Source organism: Sapajus apella, unplaced genomic scaffold (assembly GCF_009761245.1).
Source record: "Sapajus apella isolate SASKATOON/1434 unplaced genomic scaffold, GSC_monkey_1.0 scaffold6, whole genome shotgun sequence".
Classification (NCBI taxonomy): Eukaryota; Metazoa; Chordata; class Mammalia; order Primates; family Cebidae; genus Sapajus; species Sapajus apella.
This window is the reverse complement of record NW_022436946.1, coordinates 41,913,768-41,927,400: the sequence shown is the minus strand read 5'-3', so window position 1 is coordinate 41,927,400 and position 13,633 is coordinate 41,913,768. Positions and strand designations below refer to the sequence as shown.

Genomic DNA, 13,633 nt, shown 5'->3' with positions numbered 1-13,633 from the left:
CCTTGGCTTCCCAAAGTGTTAGGATTACAGGCGTGAGCCACTGTGCCTGGCCTGGACACTCCTTTTCAACCTTTTCATCAAAACCTTCTGCAAGGATTCTTAAGACCAGTGCTTGCCACTAATAGTTTATTCTTCTTCCAAATGACCCCCTTTCTAATGCTCAGCTTGAGAATGAGACAGCTCATTTGTCCATGTGGCCCTTGGCTGTCACAGAACGAACATAGCTCTGAAATGTTCCAGTCACGTGGCCTGCACTGGGACACAAGCAGGTGCGAAGGCATCTGCAGGAATGCACCCTCCTTCATTCCTTTTCTTTCTTTTTTTTGAGGTGGGGAGGATTCCAGTTCTTTTCTTTCTTCAAGTTTTTTAATTGTGGTAAAATACATACCACATAAAATCTTGGCTGGACACAATGGCTCACTCCTGTAAGCTCAGCACTTTGGGAGGCTGAGGCAGGTGAATTGCTTGAGCTGAGGAGTTCGAGACCAGCCTGGCCAATATGGTGAAACTCCGTCTCTACTAAAAATATAAAAATTAGCCAGGCATGGTGGCGGGCACCTGTAATTCCAGCTACTTGGGAAGCTAAGGCAGGAGCACCGCTTGAACTCTGGAGGCAGATGTTACTGTGAGCCGAGATCACGCCATTGCACTCCAGCCTGGGCGACAGAGAAGACCTTGTTTTAGGAAAAAAAAAAAAAAAAAGATATTAAATACATTCAAAATGTTGCATAACCATCACCAGCATCTATCTCCGTAACTCGTCTTATAAAACCGACACTCTGTACCCATTAATCAAGAACTCCCCCTTCATTTCTTTTCTTTTTCTACCGTCATTCCATATATTAGTTAAAACACCAGATCAAAGTCTGTCACTGTCTGGTGGAGTAGGCTATTTGTGTGGGTTTTGTAGGAATAAGGAAGTTATCTGGGCAGCTGGAATGATAAACTCTGCCTTCCCCGTGGGTCATCCAGCCAGAGCACAAGGACATGGAGGAAACATCCCATGGGGGAAAGGCAGGAAACCCAGAAGGAGAAGTGAATGGATCTTTCTGGAGTGTAGTTTCCTCCTTAATTTTGCTGACTGAGGGCTGGGTTTGTTCTGTTCTTTCGCATCTTTGCTAGAAGCAACACAGGTGCACCACAACCCTTTGTGAACGTCCATTGCGTGCAGTCAGCCTTCTGAGCTGAGAAACAGGGACCACGCCCCCCTCACCCCCCCCACCCCCCAGCCAGTGCTGGATACAGGCCTTACGGACAGCAGGACTTGGAAGGAAAGGCAAAGGGCGGGGGATGAGAAGCCCTGCTCTCAGTTTCTTCCCCGCTGCTGTCTTGCTCTGTGTGTGGCTCTGAACAAGCGACCTGGGCCCTGAGCACCTTACTGCATTACAAACAGGGAGCTTAGTACTATCTGGCAACTGACTAAAGGGATGGCTCCATGTAATGAAACTCATGCCTCTTGATTAACCCTGTTCCCTTTTAAAAATAAATGATCTTTCTCAAAGATACACATTCTCCATAGAGTTATTCTCTGCAATGTTATTATATTAGATAAATGTGTTGTTGAGCAAGGAGGCAGTTTGACTTCTCCATGCTGAGTGTATAGGTTCAGTGTAATGGAATACCGTGAGTGACTGCTACTCCGAGGGAGTTCTGGTGCCTGCTCAGAGACCACCAGCCAAGGAAGGAAACAGTAAGCCTCAAGAACAAATGTCCGTTCTCGTCTTCCACCCCCTGCCATCTGTATATCAAAGAAGCTACTCAGCAAAAGTAAACAATCTGTCCCCATTATGCTAAACCTTCAAAAGGCAGGAAACCAACTACTAAATTAGATCTTGCAAAAGAGTTCAACTCTCACATTTGTGGTTTCCAAAGATCTCCTACTCTCCGTGAGCAGAGAATTTGTTCTGCCTAGTGCATAGAATTCCAGTCAGTCAGTATTTACTGTGTATTTGCTATGTTTCAGGTTGTGCTGGGGACCCCATGGCCCTGCCCCTAGGTCTATGTAGCAGGAAGATGAGACCTGGACGTGGGGTCCTGCAATATAAGGTGGAATCAAATGCCACTGTGAATGTGGAAATAAGGATCTGGGGAGAACAGAGGGGTATCTTCGTATCTTCTTGGGATTGGGGAAGATTTAAAGGACACCAGAGACTGTGCTTCAGGTGCTTGCCAGCCACGGGGAGAAATCTGTTTGTCATCGTTCTTTCCTGTCTTTCACCCCCTTCTCCTGATGTGCAAGCTTTGTCTTTCTCCCTGGATTTATACAAGTGCCACCTTGATCCGACCACTCTCAAGCCCTTCTCTTCCTTTCCAGCCACGAAGCACCTCCACTGGACACTGCACCATCTTCAGGGGCAACACTTATAGGAGAGAAGAACCATCTTAGCACAGGCAGACTTACTGTACTGAAAACTTGGAATAAGTTTCTCTGTGTGAGCAGGACTCTGCCAGCCCTCCCATACTCTATCACTCAGCGTGTGGTCCCCGCTCTGTCAGCTGCACCAATATCAGTAGCACCAGTATCACCTGGGCACCTGTTCGAAAGGCAGACTGTCTTATGGAATGAGAAACAATGCAAGCTTGTAATGGTGAGCGGGTGGGAGGGAAGACGAGGATCAGGTAATGGGTACAAGGTACATTATTTGGGTGACGGATGCCCTAAAAGCCCTGCCTTTAGCACTGTGCTATCTATGCATGTAACAAAATTACATTTGTACCCCATAAACTTATACAAAATAAAAAATTTAGTTTAATTTTATTTTTAAAGAAATGCAGGCTCTCAGACCCCACCCCAGCTTTGCTGAACCAAAATCTGAATTTTAGCAACACGCTCAGGTGGTTTTTGCACATTAAAGTTTGAGACGCACTGGCTAAAGCATATTTATACTTGGGTCTTTTTTTATTTTAACATTCAAAGGCAAGATCACATTTTCCCCATGGTCATCTCATGACTTCTGACAGAGCCACCAATGTTATCAAGTCCATCTTTCTGCCTCCATTCTCCTAAAGCACCCAGGGAGCTGCGCTACTTCCTCAAACAAACCAGATGTCAATTAATAGAATTGGAAGGAAATAACTAAGTTCCTGGTCTCAGGCCAAGAACTCTAGCCTCCAGGCTGAATTCAGGCAGCGGGGAAGCCTGAAGGCTGATTTTCCCTAAACACAGGAAAAAGATCATTTGAAAAGGGAGTTTATAGCTTTGGGAGGCTGAGATGGGCAGATCACCTGAGGTCATGAGTTCGAGACCAGCCTGGGCAACATGTTGAAACCCCATCTCTATTAAAAGTACAAAAATTAGCTGGGCATGGTGGTGCACGCCTTGTAATCCCAGCTACTTGGGAGGCTGAAGCTGGAGAGTTGCTTGAACTCGGGAAGCAGAGGTTACAGTGAGCCAAGTTTGTGCCACTGCACTTCAGCCTGGGCAACAGGGCAAGACTCCAGCTCAAAAAGAAAAAAGAGAGAGTTTATATTTCAAAGATCTGAGGAAGAGATGAGGAAGAAGCGCTCCCTCTTCTGCAAGGGAAGAGGTCTTGCTTCTAATAGAGCCACTTTGTCTTGGTGTCCATACCTTCACCTCTGGGAGGCCCTTGCTAATCCTTTGAGGGTACCCTGCCCTCCTGCTGTACAGGGCTGTTCTCTGCCACCTCCAGCCTGGAACTGTCAGCCTGTAAGGGACTAGAGAGGACATCTTGCTCCTACTCTTCTGGGTGGCCAACAGTCCCACTCGTGACCCTAACAAGTCACACATATTTGTCACCCACAATGGGGAGATCACTATCACCTTCCTCCCAAGCAGCCCTTCAAGTTCCGAGTGGCTTTGACATGTCAATAGTTCTTTACAATGTCAACTCCACCTGACTCCCAAGGGAACTATCTCTGGAGACTTCCACCTGGTTATTTAACTGCCGAGTTCTCTACCTGGGAGAGTGTTCCTTAAATCTGTGCTTCTCTAATGTGCCTTCAAAAACACCTGCGGATCTGTTATCTAAAAGTTTGGGAGGACCACTGAGCGTTTTGCCTTAGGTGGGTGATAGCAATGCCCCTGACCAGAGTTTGAGGGGCAAGACCTTAGATTTAATTCAATCTGCCTTTTGCTTACTTAGTCTCAGTTCTGTTCTTCAGGACCACAAAGAACAAAGCCATCTGACCTGCTGTCATATACTGGAACACAAAATCATATCTTTCCCAAATCTCTTTTTTTCTCCCCAAAACATCCCAGTTCCTCCATAGTTCCTTAGCTGTCATGGCTTTGCCTCTTCTTATCTTATTAACTGTCTTCTGGGAAGGTTCCAGTGAGTGTTGACAAACCCTTTAGGTGGATGGCACCAATCCTGAAACGCTTCAACTTGGACAGAATAGCCTTGCCTCTTCTTATCTTATTAACTGTCTTCTGGGAAGGTTCCAGTGAGTGTTGACAAACCCTTTAGGTGGATGGCACCAATCCTGAAACGCTTCAACTTGGACAGAATAGCCCTGGGGCCAAGCAGAAGCAGGCATTGTCCTGATTCAGATAAGCTCAGGACTTTACAATCGGAACAATGTGGCCCTATGGGTGTATGGAGCCCCAGATTAAAAAAAAACCTCCACCCTTCCCTCATACAAATGCATATGGCTTTCTTGTCACAATGGTGAGAAAATGGATGATAAGCTAATTAATCCTCTAACATACTAGTAACTTGACATGTTATTTAAAGGAACTTTGACAAGGCAATCTTAAAGAGACAACGTCTTACCCTAAAGGCAAACTAATGGTGTCATTGTAGGGCTCACAACAGACTGGTGGGAAAGACACGGAGGGTGAGGGTGCTGCTCAGAGGATACCATGCCATCGCTGCTTCTTCCACTGTCCCCAAGGCTCCCTGACAAGCAAAATTCACAGCACTCAGCTCTGCTGAGAAATCAGTGCCACAAGGTTGGATAATTTAGAGCAATTTATTTTTCAAAGTAGTTACAAGCTAGGGAAGGGCTCAAGAGAACAACTGGGGTCATTACTTCCAAGCTTCCCAGCTGGCTGTGAGGAAAACCAGCTTTCATCCGGAACCACCAGCTTCTAGAAAGGAAGGCTGTCATCCTCCTGGGGTAAGATACTAAAGTGAAACCATTTTAGGTTCAGTTCTGGTGGAGCTGCAAGACAATAGATGCCGCATACCACAGTGAAGTGTGAGATCACCATGTGGGTCTTGCAAAAAGAGATGGTGGAAAGCCAGTTTTTTACCAGTAGATGACTATCCACATTCGGCCTGCAAACAAGATTGTAGTGGCAGAGAAACAGGTTAACTAGAAGACAAATTATGAAGAAAATGATCCAGTGTCTGGCTTCCGTGTGAACACATGAATAGCTTGAGATCTTTTCTCTGGAGCTTGAGAGACAAGCTCTAAAAGATGGCTGTTGGCTGGCAGAAAAAGGAGAGGTGCCTGCAGGGATCAGCCGACACACCCAGAGTTTGTTTGGTCAGAGGATGTGTGGGTGTTTCTCAAGGACCAGATATGGGCCATCAAAAGACATAGATCTACAACAGGATTGTCTTAGATCCTTTCCACAGAACAGTCTGGAGGCACAAGAGGGCTTCAGCTGAAAGAAACTGGAGATTTACCCCTAGAGGCCTTGACTATGGAAAGAATTGCAAGTGACTAGCCAGAGAAGAGTTGCATTTGTCCAGGCCAATGAAAGTGCAGGTGAGAGATGGTCACCAAAGAACCCAAATAAGAGCTCACAGGATGAAGAATCATCTTTAAACATCAGCTAGAAGCAGAGAGCACGATGCCAACTCACAGCAGGATTCATCACGTACAAACTCCCCTGCCTCTTGTGTCTCCTCCTTCCCCCATTCACCATGAAGGGTTCTGCCATCAAGGTTAGCTAGCTATGGGAGGAGGCAATAACACAAGCGGGGAGGCTGGGGAGAAGCCAGCCATGCCCTTCTTTATTGCTGCAGGCAGCTGGCCTGAAGCAAGGCTGAGCTGGGTTTGAGTGAAACTGAAAGTTCCGGGGCAGACTTCAAGTTCCAAACAGGTGGCATAGAAGCAAGCTGGCTTCGCTCCTCACCACAGAAAATCAAAAACAAACATACAGCACTGAGATTATAACCAGAAATATTCTAGAACTCAACTATGAAGAGGAGACAGTGCCTGGGGCCACAGAGAAGAGAAAAAACTCTGAGCAGAGGGTAAGAGAATCTGACTTCCACATTCATGCCCCTCCCTCCATCTGCTTAGCACTAAGCATGCAGAAAAATGTCTCCCAATTCACTGTTTCTAAGTGAAATTAAGGTAGACAACCAGCTTTCACACCATCTTGGTTTCCATAGCAAGAGGCCTGTCCTTGCCTTAATAGGAAGCATTGAGAGTACCCGAAGGGAGGTACTCCAAAGAGTACAGCCAGAGACAAGGCGGGAGGTGGAACTACCATCCCAGGACCTGAAAACTCTGCTTTGTTACTTGCCCAAGGGAGATTTCCAATCAGCGTATCTGTTATGTAATACCACACTATAGGTTTGTGTCATAGATCCCCTGGGTACAACCCCCTAGCCAGCCTTCCCACACTGCTGGGATATACCTTTTTGGGACCTCCCTCATTTAGGAAGAGCAGTGCTTCAATCATTCACTAGATCTAAGGCAAACCTGGGCTTAAGATGCCACGTAGAGCCAAAAAGTAAAAGACAGTGACCTGGCAATAAAAAACCTATAAACAAATATATCCAATAAAAGCCAAACAAGTCAGAGAAGATTGAAATAAATATTCCTTCAATGCAAAGACATAGACATATATCCACAAAAAACCACCACCAACAGGGAACCATGATCTCCTCAGATGGCCAAAGCAAGGGACCAGAAACTGACCCTAATAAGATGGTAATATGTGAGCTCTCTGACCAAGAATTCAAAACAGTAGTTTTAAGGAAACTCACTGATCTCCAAGATAACACAGAAAAGCAATTCAGAAATATATCACTGAAATTTAACAAAGAGATAGAAATAATTTTAAAAATCAAACAGAAATCTTCAAACTAAGAAATGCATTTGCTGAACTAAAACAATTTATTGCAGGCTCTCAATAGTGAAGTAGATCAAGCAAAGGAAATAATTAGTGAGCTCAAAGATAGACTATTTGGAAATACAGTCAAAAGAGAAAAAAGGATGAGAAGCAATGAAGATCACTTATAAGATATAGAAAATTATCTCAAAAGACAAAATCTAAGAATTATTAGTGTTCAAGAGGGAGTCAAGCAAGAACAAGGGGTAGGGAGCTCGTTCAAAGATATAATAACAGAAAACTTTCCAAAACATGAGAAGGATCTAAATATCCATATATAAGAAGGGCAGAGAACACCAAACAGATTTTACCCAATAAAACTAATCCCAAGGCATGTATTACAATCATCAAACTCTTGAAGGCCAAGGACAAAGAGAGACTCTAAAAGCACAAACAAAAAAGAAGCAAGTGACATTTGAAGAAACCCCAATTTATCTGGCAATAGGCTTCTCAATGGAAACCACATAGGCCAGGAGGTAGTGGAGCAGCATTTTCAACGTACTGAAAGAAGGAAAAAAAAGCCTGCTATCCAAAACTACTGTATCAAGCAGTTATCCTTCAAATATAAAGGGTAAATAAAGTTTCTCCCAGACAAACAAAAGCTGAGAGAATTCACCACCACCGTATGCATCTTACAAGGAATGCTAAAGCCAATTTTTCAATCTGAAAGAAAAAAAACACTAATGTGCAAAAAAAAAAAAAAAAAAAAAAAAAAAAGAAAGTATAAAGGTTGTTGGTACCATTAAGCACATGGGCAACCCCAGAATTCTCTAACATGGTAATTGCTGTGTATAATCCACTTATAACCCTAGTATGAAGCCCAAAAGACAAATTTACTAAAAGCAATAATAGCTAGAGCAATCTCTTAAGAGACAGGTAACATCAAAATATATAAATCAAAGTGACTAAAAGTCAAAATGTAGGCGGGATGGAGTTCAACCGCAGGTTTTTTTTTTTATTTTTCTTTGTTTCTGTTCTTGTCTGTGTGATCGAAGACAAGTCGTCATTTCTTTAAAATAACTTTTTATATCTGTAGCATGTTTTTTATAAGCCTTATGGCAACCACAATGTAAAAACCTATAATATGTAATTCCAGCCCTTAAGGAGGCCAAGGCAGGTGGATCATGAGGTCAGGAGATCAAGACCATCCTGGCTAACATGGTGTAACCCCATCTCTACTAAAAACACAAAAAATTAGCCGGGTGTGGTGGCACATGTCCTGAGTAGCTGAGTAATCCCAGCTACTCAGGAGCCTGAGACAGGAGAATCACTTGAACCTGGGAGGCAGAGGTTGCAGGGAGCTGAGATCGCGCCACTGCACTCCAGCCTGGACGAAAAGAGCAAAACTCCGTCTCAAAAAAACAAAACAAAACAAAAACCCCTATAATAGATTCACTGAGAATAAAGTTCAATTAACTGACCTGGACATATCAATTTTTGACTAGAGGACATTTTGTAACCTGAGAGGAGCCAGGATTTGGTTTCAGGACAAAAACCAATATTTGTCCTGAATTTCATCCAGTCAGGGAAGAACTAGTCCCACAGGATATACTTCGAGGACAACAGGAGACAGAGGTTATGCTCCTTTATCATGATATCCCATGGGTCATTGTGTGTTCAATGTAACAATGATACGAGTATCTGTGAAGTGAAATCACACGATTGTGCTATTCTCATTGCAACACTCACTAGAAGATAAGTGCTTAAGAATACGTTTGTGAGTCAACTAAGGTTTACAGGTGAGGCCAGATTCATAGACTGTTGGAACCAGAAGAATGTTCTATATCAGCAACTCCAGCCTCTCATTTACCCATAGGAAACCTGGGCCCAGAGAGAGATGAGACGTCTCTGAGCTCGCACATATAGAGACAGCAAGAAAAACATAAAAGTAAATAGCATCTGCTCACACCAACTGTATTTAATTAGGTACCTTCCTTTGTAGAGGCCAAATTTCTTCCTGTTTCCCAGGACTCAGAGAGATAAAAGCAAAACTGTAGGAAAGATTTTGATAGTATCCAAGAAAAGCTATGCTGAGAATCTAAATTTATCCTTTCCTGCTGTCCTCTTGAGTTGGAGAAATAGCCTCTCTTATAAGTATCCTTTTGTTGAATGCGCTAAACCTGCCCCCCAGCACTTACCTGCAGATGTATCTGTGTTTTCTTATTTGTAATAGTTACTCTATTTCTCAAAAACTTTCCTAAGCTCACGGATTTGACTTATTGAAGGCAGGGTCTCACACAGTGCATGGAACAGAAGAGGGTTCACCAAATGTTTGCACACTAACATAATAACTGGATTCTGGTTGTATTGCCTGTGTGCTTTTCATATATCAACAACCCTGTGTTCAGAGAAAGAAAAAAGACAATGTTTCTACCCACCCTTGAGAGTCACCTTCACCTCTCTGCAGATCTATAGCTCAGGACTGCTCAGCGGAGAAGGAGCATCTCCTGTTGGCATCCAGCCCCTTGGGCAGACAACGCCGTGTCATGTATGCCCATGCGGCCTTGCTGCCCTGCCCAAGGTCTACTTTTCCATCCTAAGCTACTCTGTGGCTAATGGTACAGAGGTGCTCAACCCCTGGACCACTTTCCACCTTATGATGAGAAAGAAACACTAATCCTTGCTGGAAGACATATTTACTATACGGCCCAGTCAAATCCCTGCAATAATAGACACTTTGTTGCACCTTTAATTCCCCTGGGTAGGCATCTGAGACTCCCAGGCAGGACGAACATCATCAATTCTATAGCCCTAGTTTCTTTGGGATGAGTTCCCAAATGCCCAGAGTTTCAATTAGAGGAGATAGAAGGAACTTACTTGTTATATGTGATGTGGACGTGATGTGGTCTCATTGTCTAAATTCTAATAACATAGGCATAAAAGTTACAATGTCAGTTCTTAATAGCTGGAGCCTGCATTTCCCTCTGCAGCCTGGGATGGGGATTGTCCAGGCACCTCTTTGTTCCAGCCAGCTCCAGATGCTTCCCAGGCAGCCCACGGGGCTCCAGTGGCAGAACCCCCAGGAGCTGCAATGCTCCCTCGATAATGGAAGGGCAGAGACGCCTGGGACTGGGAGGCGTCCCTGCAGGCAGCGAGGGGAAAGCAGGACCAAGCCTACCTGACTCCATCCTCCCTTCCTCTTTCTCCTGGGCTTTCTCAGCGGCACTGCAGCCCCTGGGGAAGGGCTGGTGGCTGAAGAGGTCGTCGCACAGGAGGCTTCGGCACAGCTTGGTGAGGAAGCGGAGGACATAGCCAACGCTGTTCACCACAGGCAGGCTCCGCAGGTGCTGTTTGCCGTCAAAGGAAGCTGAGACTGTAAAACCAGAGAGACAGCAGCTCAGAGCCGGGCACGGCAGAAAACCGCAAGTCAGCCAGCCCTGGCGAGGGTATCTGGATTTCACCTGTGGGTTCACAATGTACTGTTCCTGGTTAGGATCACATCCAGGATACCACATTGCATTAGCTGTCACATCTCTTTCGTCTCCTTGGTCTTTCTAGACCGTTTCTCAGTCTTGCCTTGTTTTTCATCACTAACAGATTTGAAGAGTACTGTTAAGGTATTTTGTAAAATGTCTCTCTGTTTGGATTTGGCTGTTTTTCCCATGATTAGACTAGGGTTATGGGTTCTTTGGGACCACGGAGGTCAAGTGCCCTTTCTATCACATCAAATCAGGGGATAAAACTGGAGGAGGGCTGTGACCATGGAAGAAAGGATTTCTCAGACTCTGAAGGATCCTGTATAACAAAACATCCCCGGAGATGGGTCCTGAATAACAAAGCATCCCCAGAGATGGGGTTGAAACCATGATGTTTCCCCACTGCTCTGCGTGGTGGTAAAAGGAATGGAGCAGAGTAAGGAACCACAGAGAGGCTTACACCTGTAATCCCACCATTTGGGAAGCAGGTAGATCGCATAAGCTCAGGCATTTGAGACCAGCCTGGGTAACATAGTGAAAGCTTCAGCTCTATGAAAAATTGTTAAAAATTAGCTAGGCGTGGTGGTATGTGCCTATAGTCCCAGCCACTTGTGGGGGCTGAGGTTGGAAGATCACTTGAGTCTGGAAGATCGAGGCTGCAGTGAGCCATGATTGTGCCACTGCACTGTAGCCTAGGCGACAGAGTGAGACCCTGTCTCAAGATAAATAAATAAATAAATGGAGAGTGACAAGAGCTGATATATCAGACAAGGGGTCAGAAAAGGATTCTTTAATGCAGTGGCATTTGAGTAGAAACCTAAAGGACATCCATGAGGTCATCTCCGCCAGAACAGAGTGGGGAACAAGAGAGAAGTAACAAGGAGATTCAAGAGGTAGCCAGTCACATAGGGCCTGTGGGATTTTGTAAGGACTTGGACTTTTACTTGGAGTGACATGGGAGGCACTGGAGGGTTTGGGGTGGAGGAGGGGCATGATCTGACTTAGATTTTTAAAGAACCAGAGTGGTTGCTGTGGGTGGCGAAAGGTGGTTGGATTCTGGATATATTTTGAAGTGGAGCAAAAAGAACCCATGGGTTAGAAGTGGGAAGTAGGAGAAAGAGAAGAGGCAAGAGAAGGATCAGAAATCCAGTCTTGTACCCAGGCGTGGATCGCACTCTCCTTGAGCCCTGAGAGAGGCTTTTAGCCCACAGGTTCATAAAGGCCCCTGGAGCCCAGCAGATGGAGGACAGACCCTGGCCACACCCGCTGTCCCCAGGCCTGAGTATGGCTGCCTTCTCTGCAGAGAGACACCCATAGCCTTCTCATGCAACCTGCCCCAGGCCTTACCTGACACCATCTCGCCACCGTAGCCCTGCTTGACCAGGGAGAAGACCAGCTTCTGCTGATGGGCGCAGTCGATGCAGGCTTGGACCGCCTGCTGCAGCACCGCCGACGGCCGCTCCGGCCCGAAGTGCTCCGGGAGCTGCTGCACCTTCTTCCTCTCCAGGTAGGGCCCGGCATTGGCCTGCTTGTTGATGTAGAGGCAGACTGCGGAGACAGAGACCACAAAGCCCTCGGCTTCAGGCGCGCATCAGGCCACCTGGCGCCTTCTGTGTACACAGGGGATGCCTCAGCCATGCGCCTTTGGCCCTGGCCTTGGGAAAACTGGAAAGGACAAAAGTGGGGTGGATTCTTCCCAACTTAAGAAATAAAAGAGGCAAAAGAGTCAGACACCTCAAGTGCCAGGGCCTGACCGCGGGGCCTTCTTTGTTGGGAATATGTGGACAGGTGGGTCCACTCTGATCTACTGAAATCTGAATTAAAGACGATTATAGTGGCCCATATGGACTGTGTGTATAAAGGTATTTCCATGCTGTGAAAGTACACATACAAAATCTCCTCTCCCTCCTCCAAAGAAGCTGTCAAGCTATAGACAGTGTTTGCCATTTCTTTGTTAACCATTTATGAACAAAGAAATCAAGGTGGCACTGATCACTCCAGAGACTATATTCAGCAAAGCTTTACAGATAGTGCTATTCACAATCTTAAAGAAAGTAAACATTTGATTTTTCATTTAGGTTAACCCAGTCAATGGTCTCCACACCTTTAAGGTAATAGACTCCACTGAGAAAAAATTTGGGGGAGGGGCACATGTCTCAAACCATGTTTGTTTATAGATTATATACATTCTTAATTGTATTACTGTATTGTGTAAATTTTTTACAAGAAAATATCTAGTTTATATAATATGACAATATTATATAAATATTATTTATATTTGAACATTTTAATGTTTATATATATTATATAAATCATATAGATAATGTTTATATATATTATCTAAATCATATAATCATAAAAATGTTAGAATGTCTACAAAATTGGTTTTCATATACAATAGATTTCAGTTAATCACAGTGGAATCTTTATGAATTTTGCAATTAAAAAGAAATGTAAATCCTTTCTCAGCAGAAAGATTTTGTACAGAGAAGGCTGCCCAAAGTGTCAGATATGATCAGTGTGATTAGCTTAGTCAGTTGTGGCATAGGTAGATGGGGGATGGAATTTATGTCATTCAGACCTAGTTTATACAAATTCAACTTCATTCTATTCTATGAAAATGACATAAATTCCATCCCCCATCTACCTATGCCACCTGTAATTTGGTAACAGTTGCCGAACTGGTCAGCCTGTCTTCAGGTTGTTTGCTTTAAGATTCCTCATTGCCCCAGACATCAAGCCAGACTCCTTAATGAGTGAAGAGTGCCCTGGCCGACCTCTTGAGAAAAACTATCCAAAACTTGGAAAGAAGACACAAAAGTTATTTCCTTCACTTTCAGTGACATGGCACAGCATTATCAAATAAGCATTGTTTACATAGCAAAACATATCCAAGAAATAGAAACTGTAAAAGGATGAGATAAAATGAATAGGAATAGAAGGCATTATATTTTCTTTCATACGTTAATGATCCCCTTGTGTATCTGCCCTCTCACTCCCCATCATCTCCCCCATAAGCATCTTACCTTAGAGGCCATGGTGCAAAGGAGTGTTGAAGAGGGATTTTAAGAGGAGACCAACAGCATTTTGGAAAGGCTAAGTAATAACAGCAAAGGTGAAGAAATACATTTTTTTTTGAACACCCACTATAGTCTCAAGACAAGCATGTGAGTTGGGTGGTATT

General features: G+C 44.5%; 1 protein-coding gene across 6 annotated transcripts in view; it reads right to left on the bottom strand.

The window, feature by feature from the left end:
* SCML4 (Scm polycomb group protein like 4) overlaps nucleotides 1-13,633 on the bottom strand; it is a 118,047-nt gene that overhangs the window by 29,744 nt on the left and 74,670 nt on the right. For all 6 annotated transcript variants that reach the window (XR_004267910.1, XR_004267911.1, XM_032275111.1 and 3 more), the window contains 2 exons: nucleotides 11,797-11,997; nucleotides 10,152-10,346 (listed from right to left, as the gene is read on the bottom strand). Coding sequence is in view for 4 of the 6 variants with exons in the window: in XM_032275111.1 (XP_032131002.1) it covers nucleotides 10,152-10,346; nucleotides 11,797-11,997 (396 nt within the window). In the remaining 2 variants the exon portion in view is untranslated. The remainder of the gene's footprint in view (nucleotides 1-10,151; nucleotides 10,347-11,796; nucleotides 11,998-13,633) is intronic.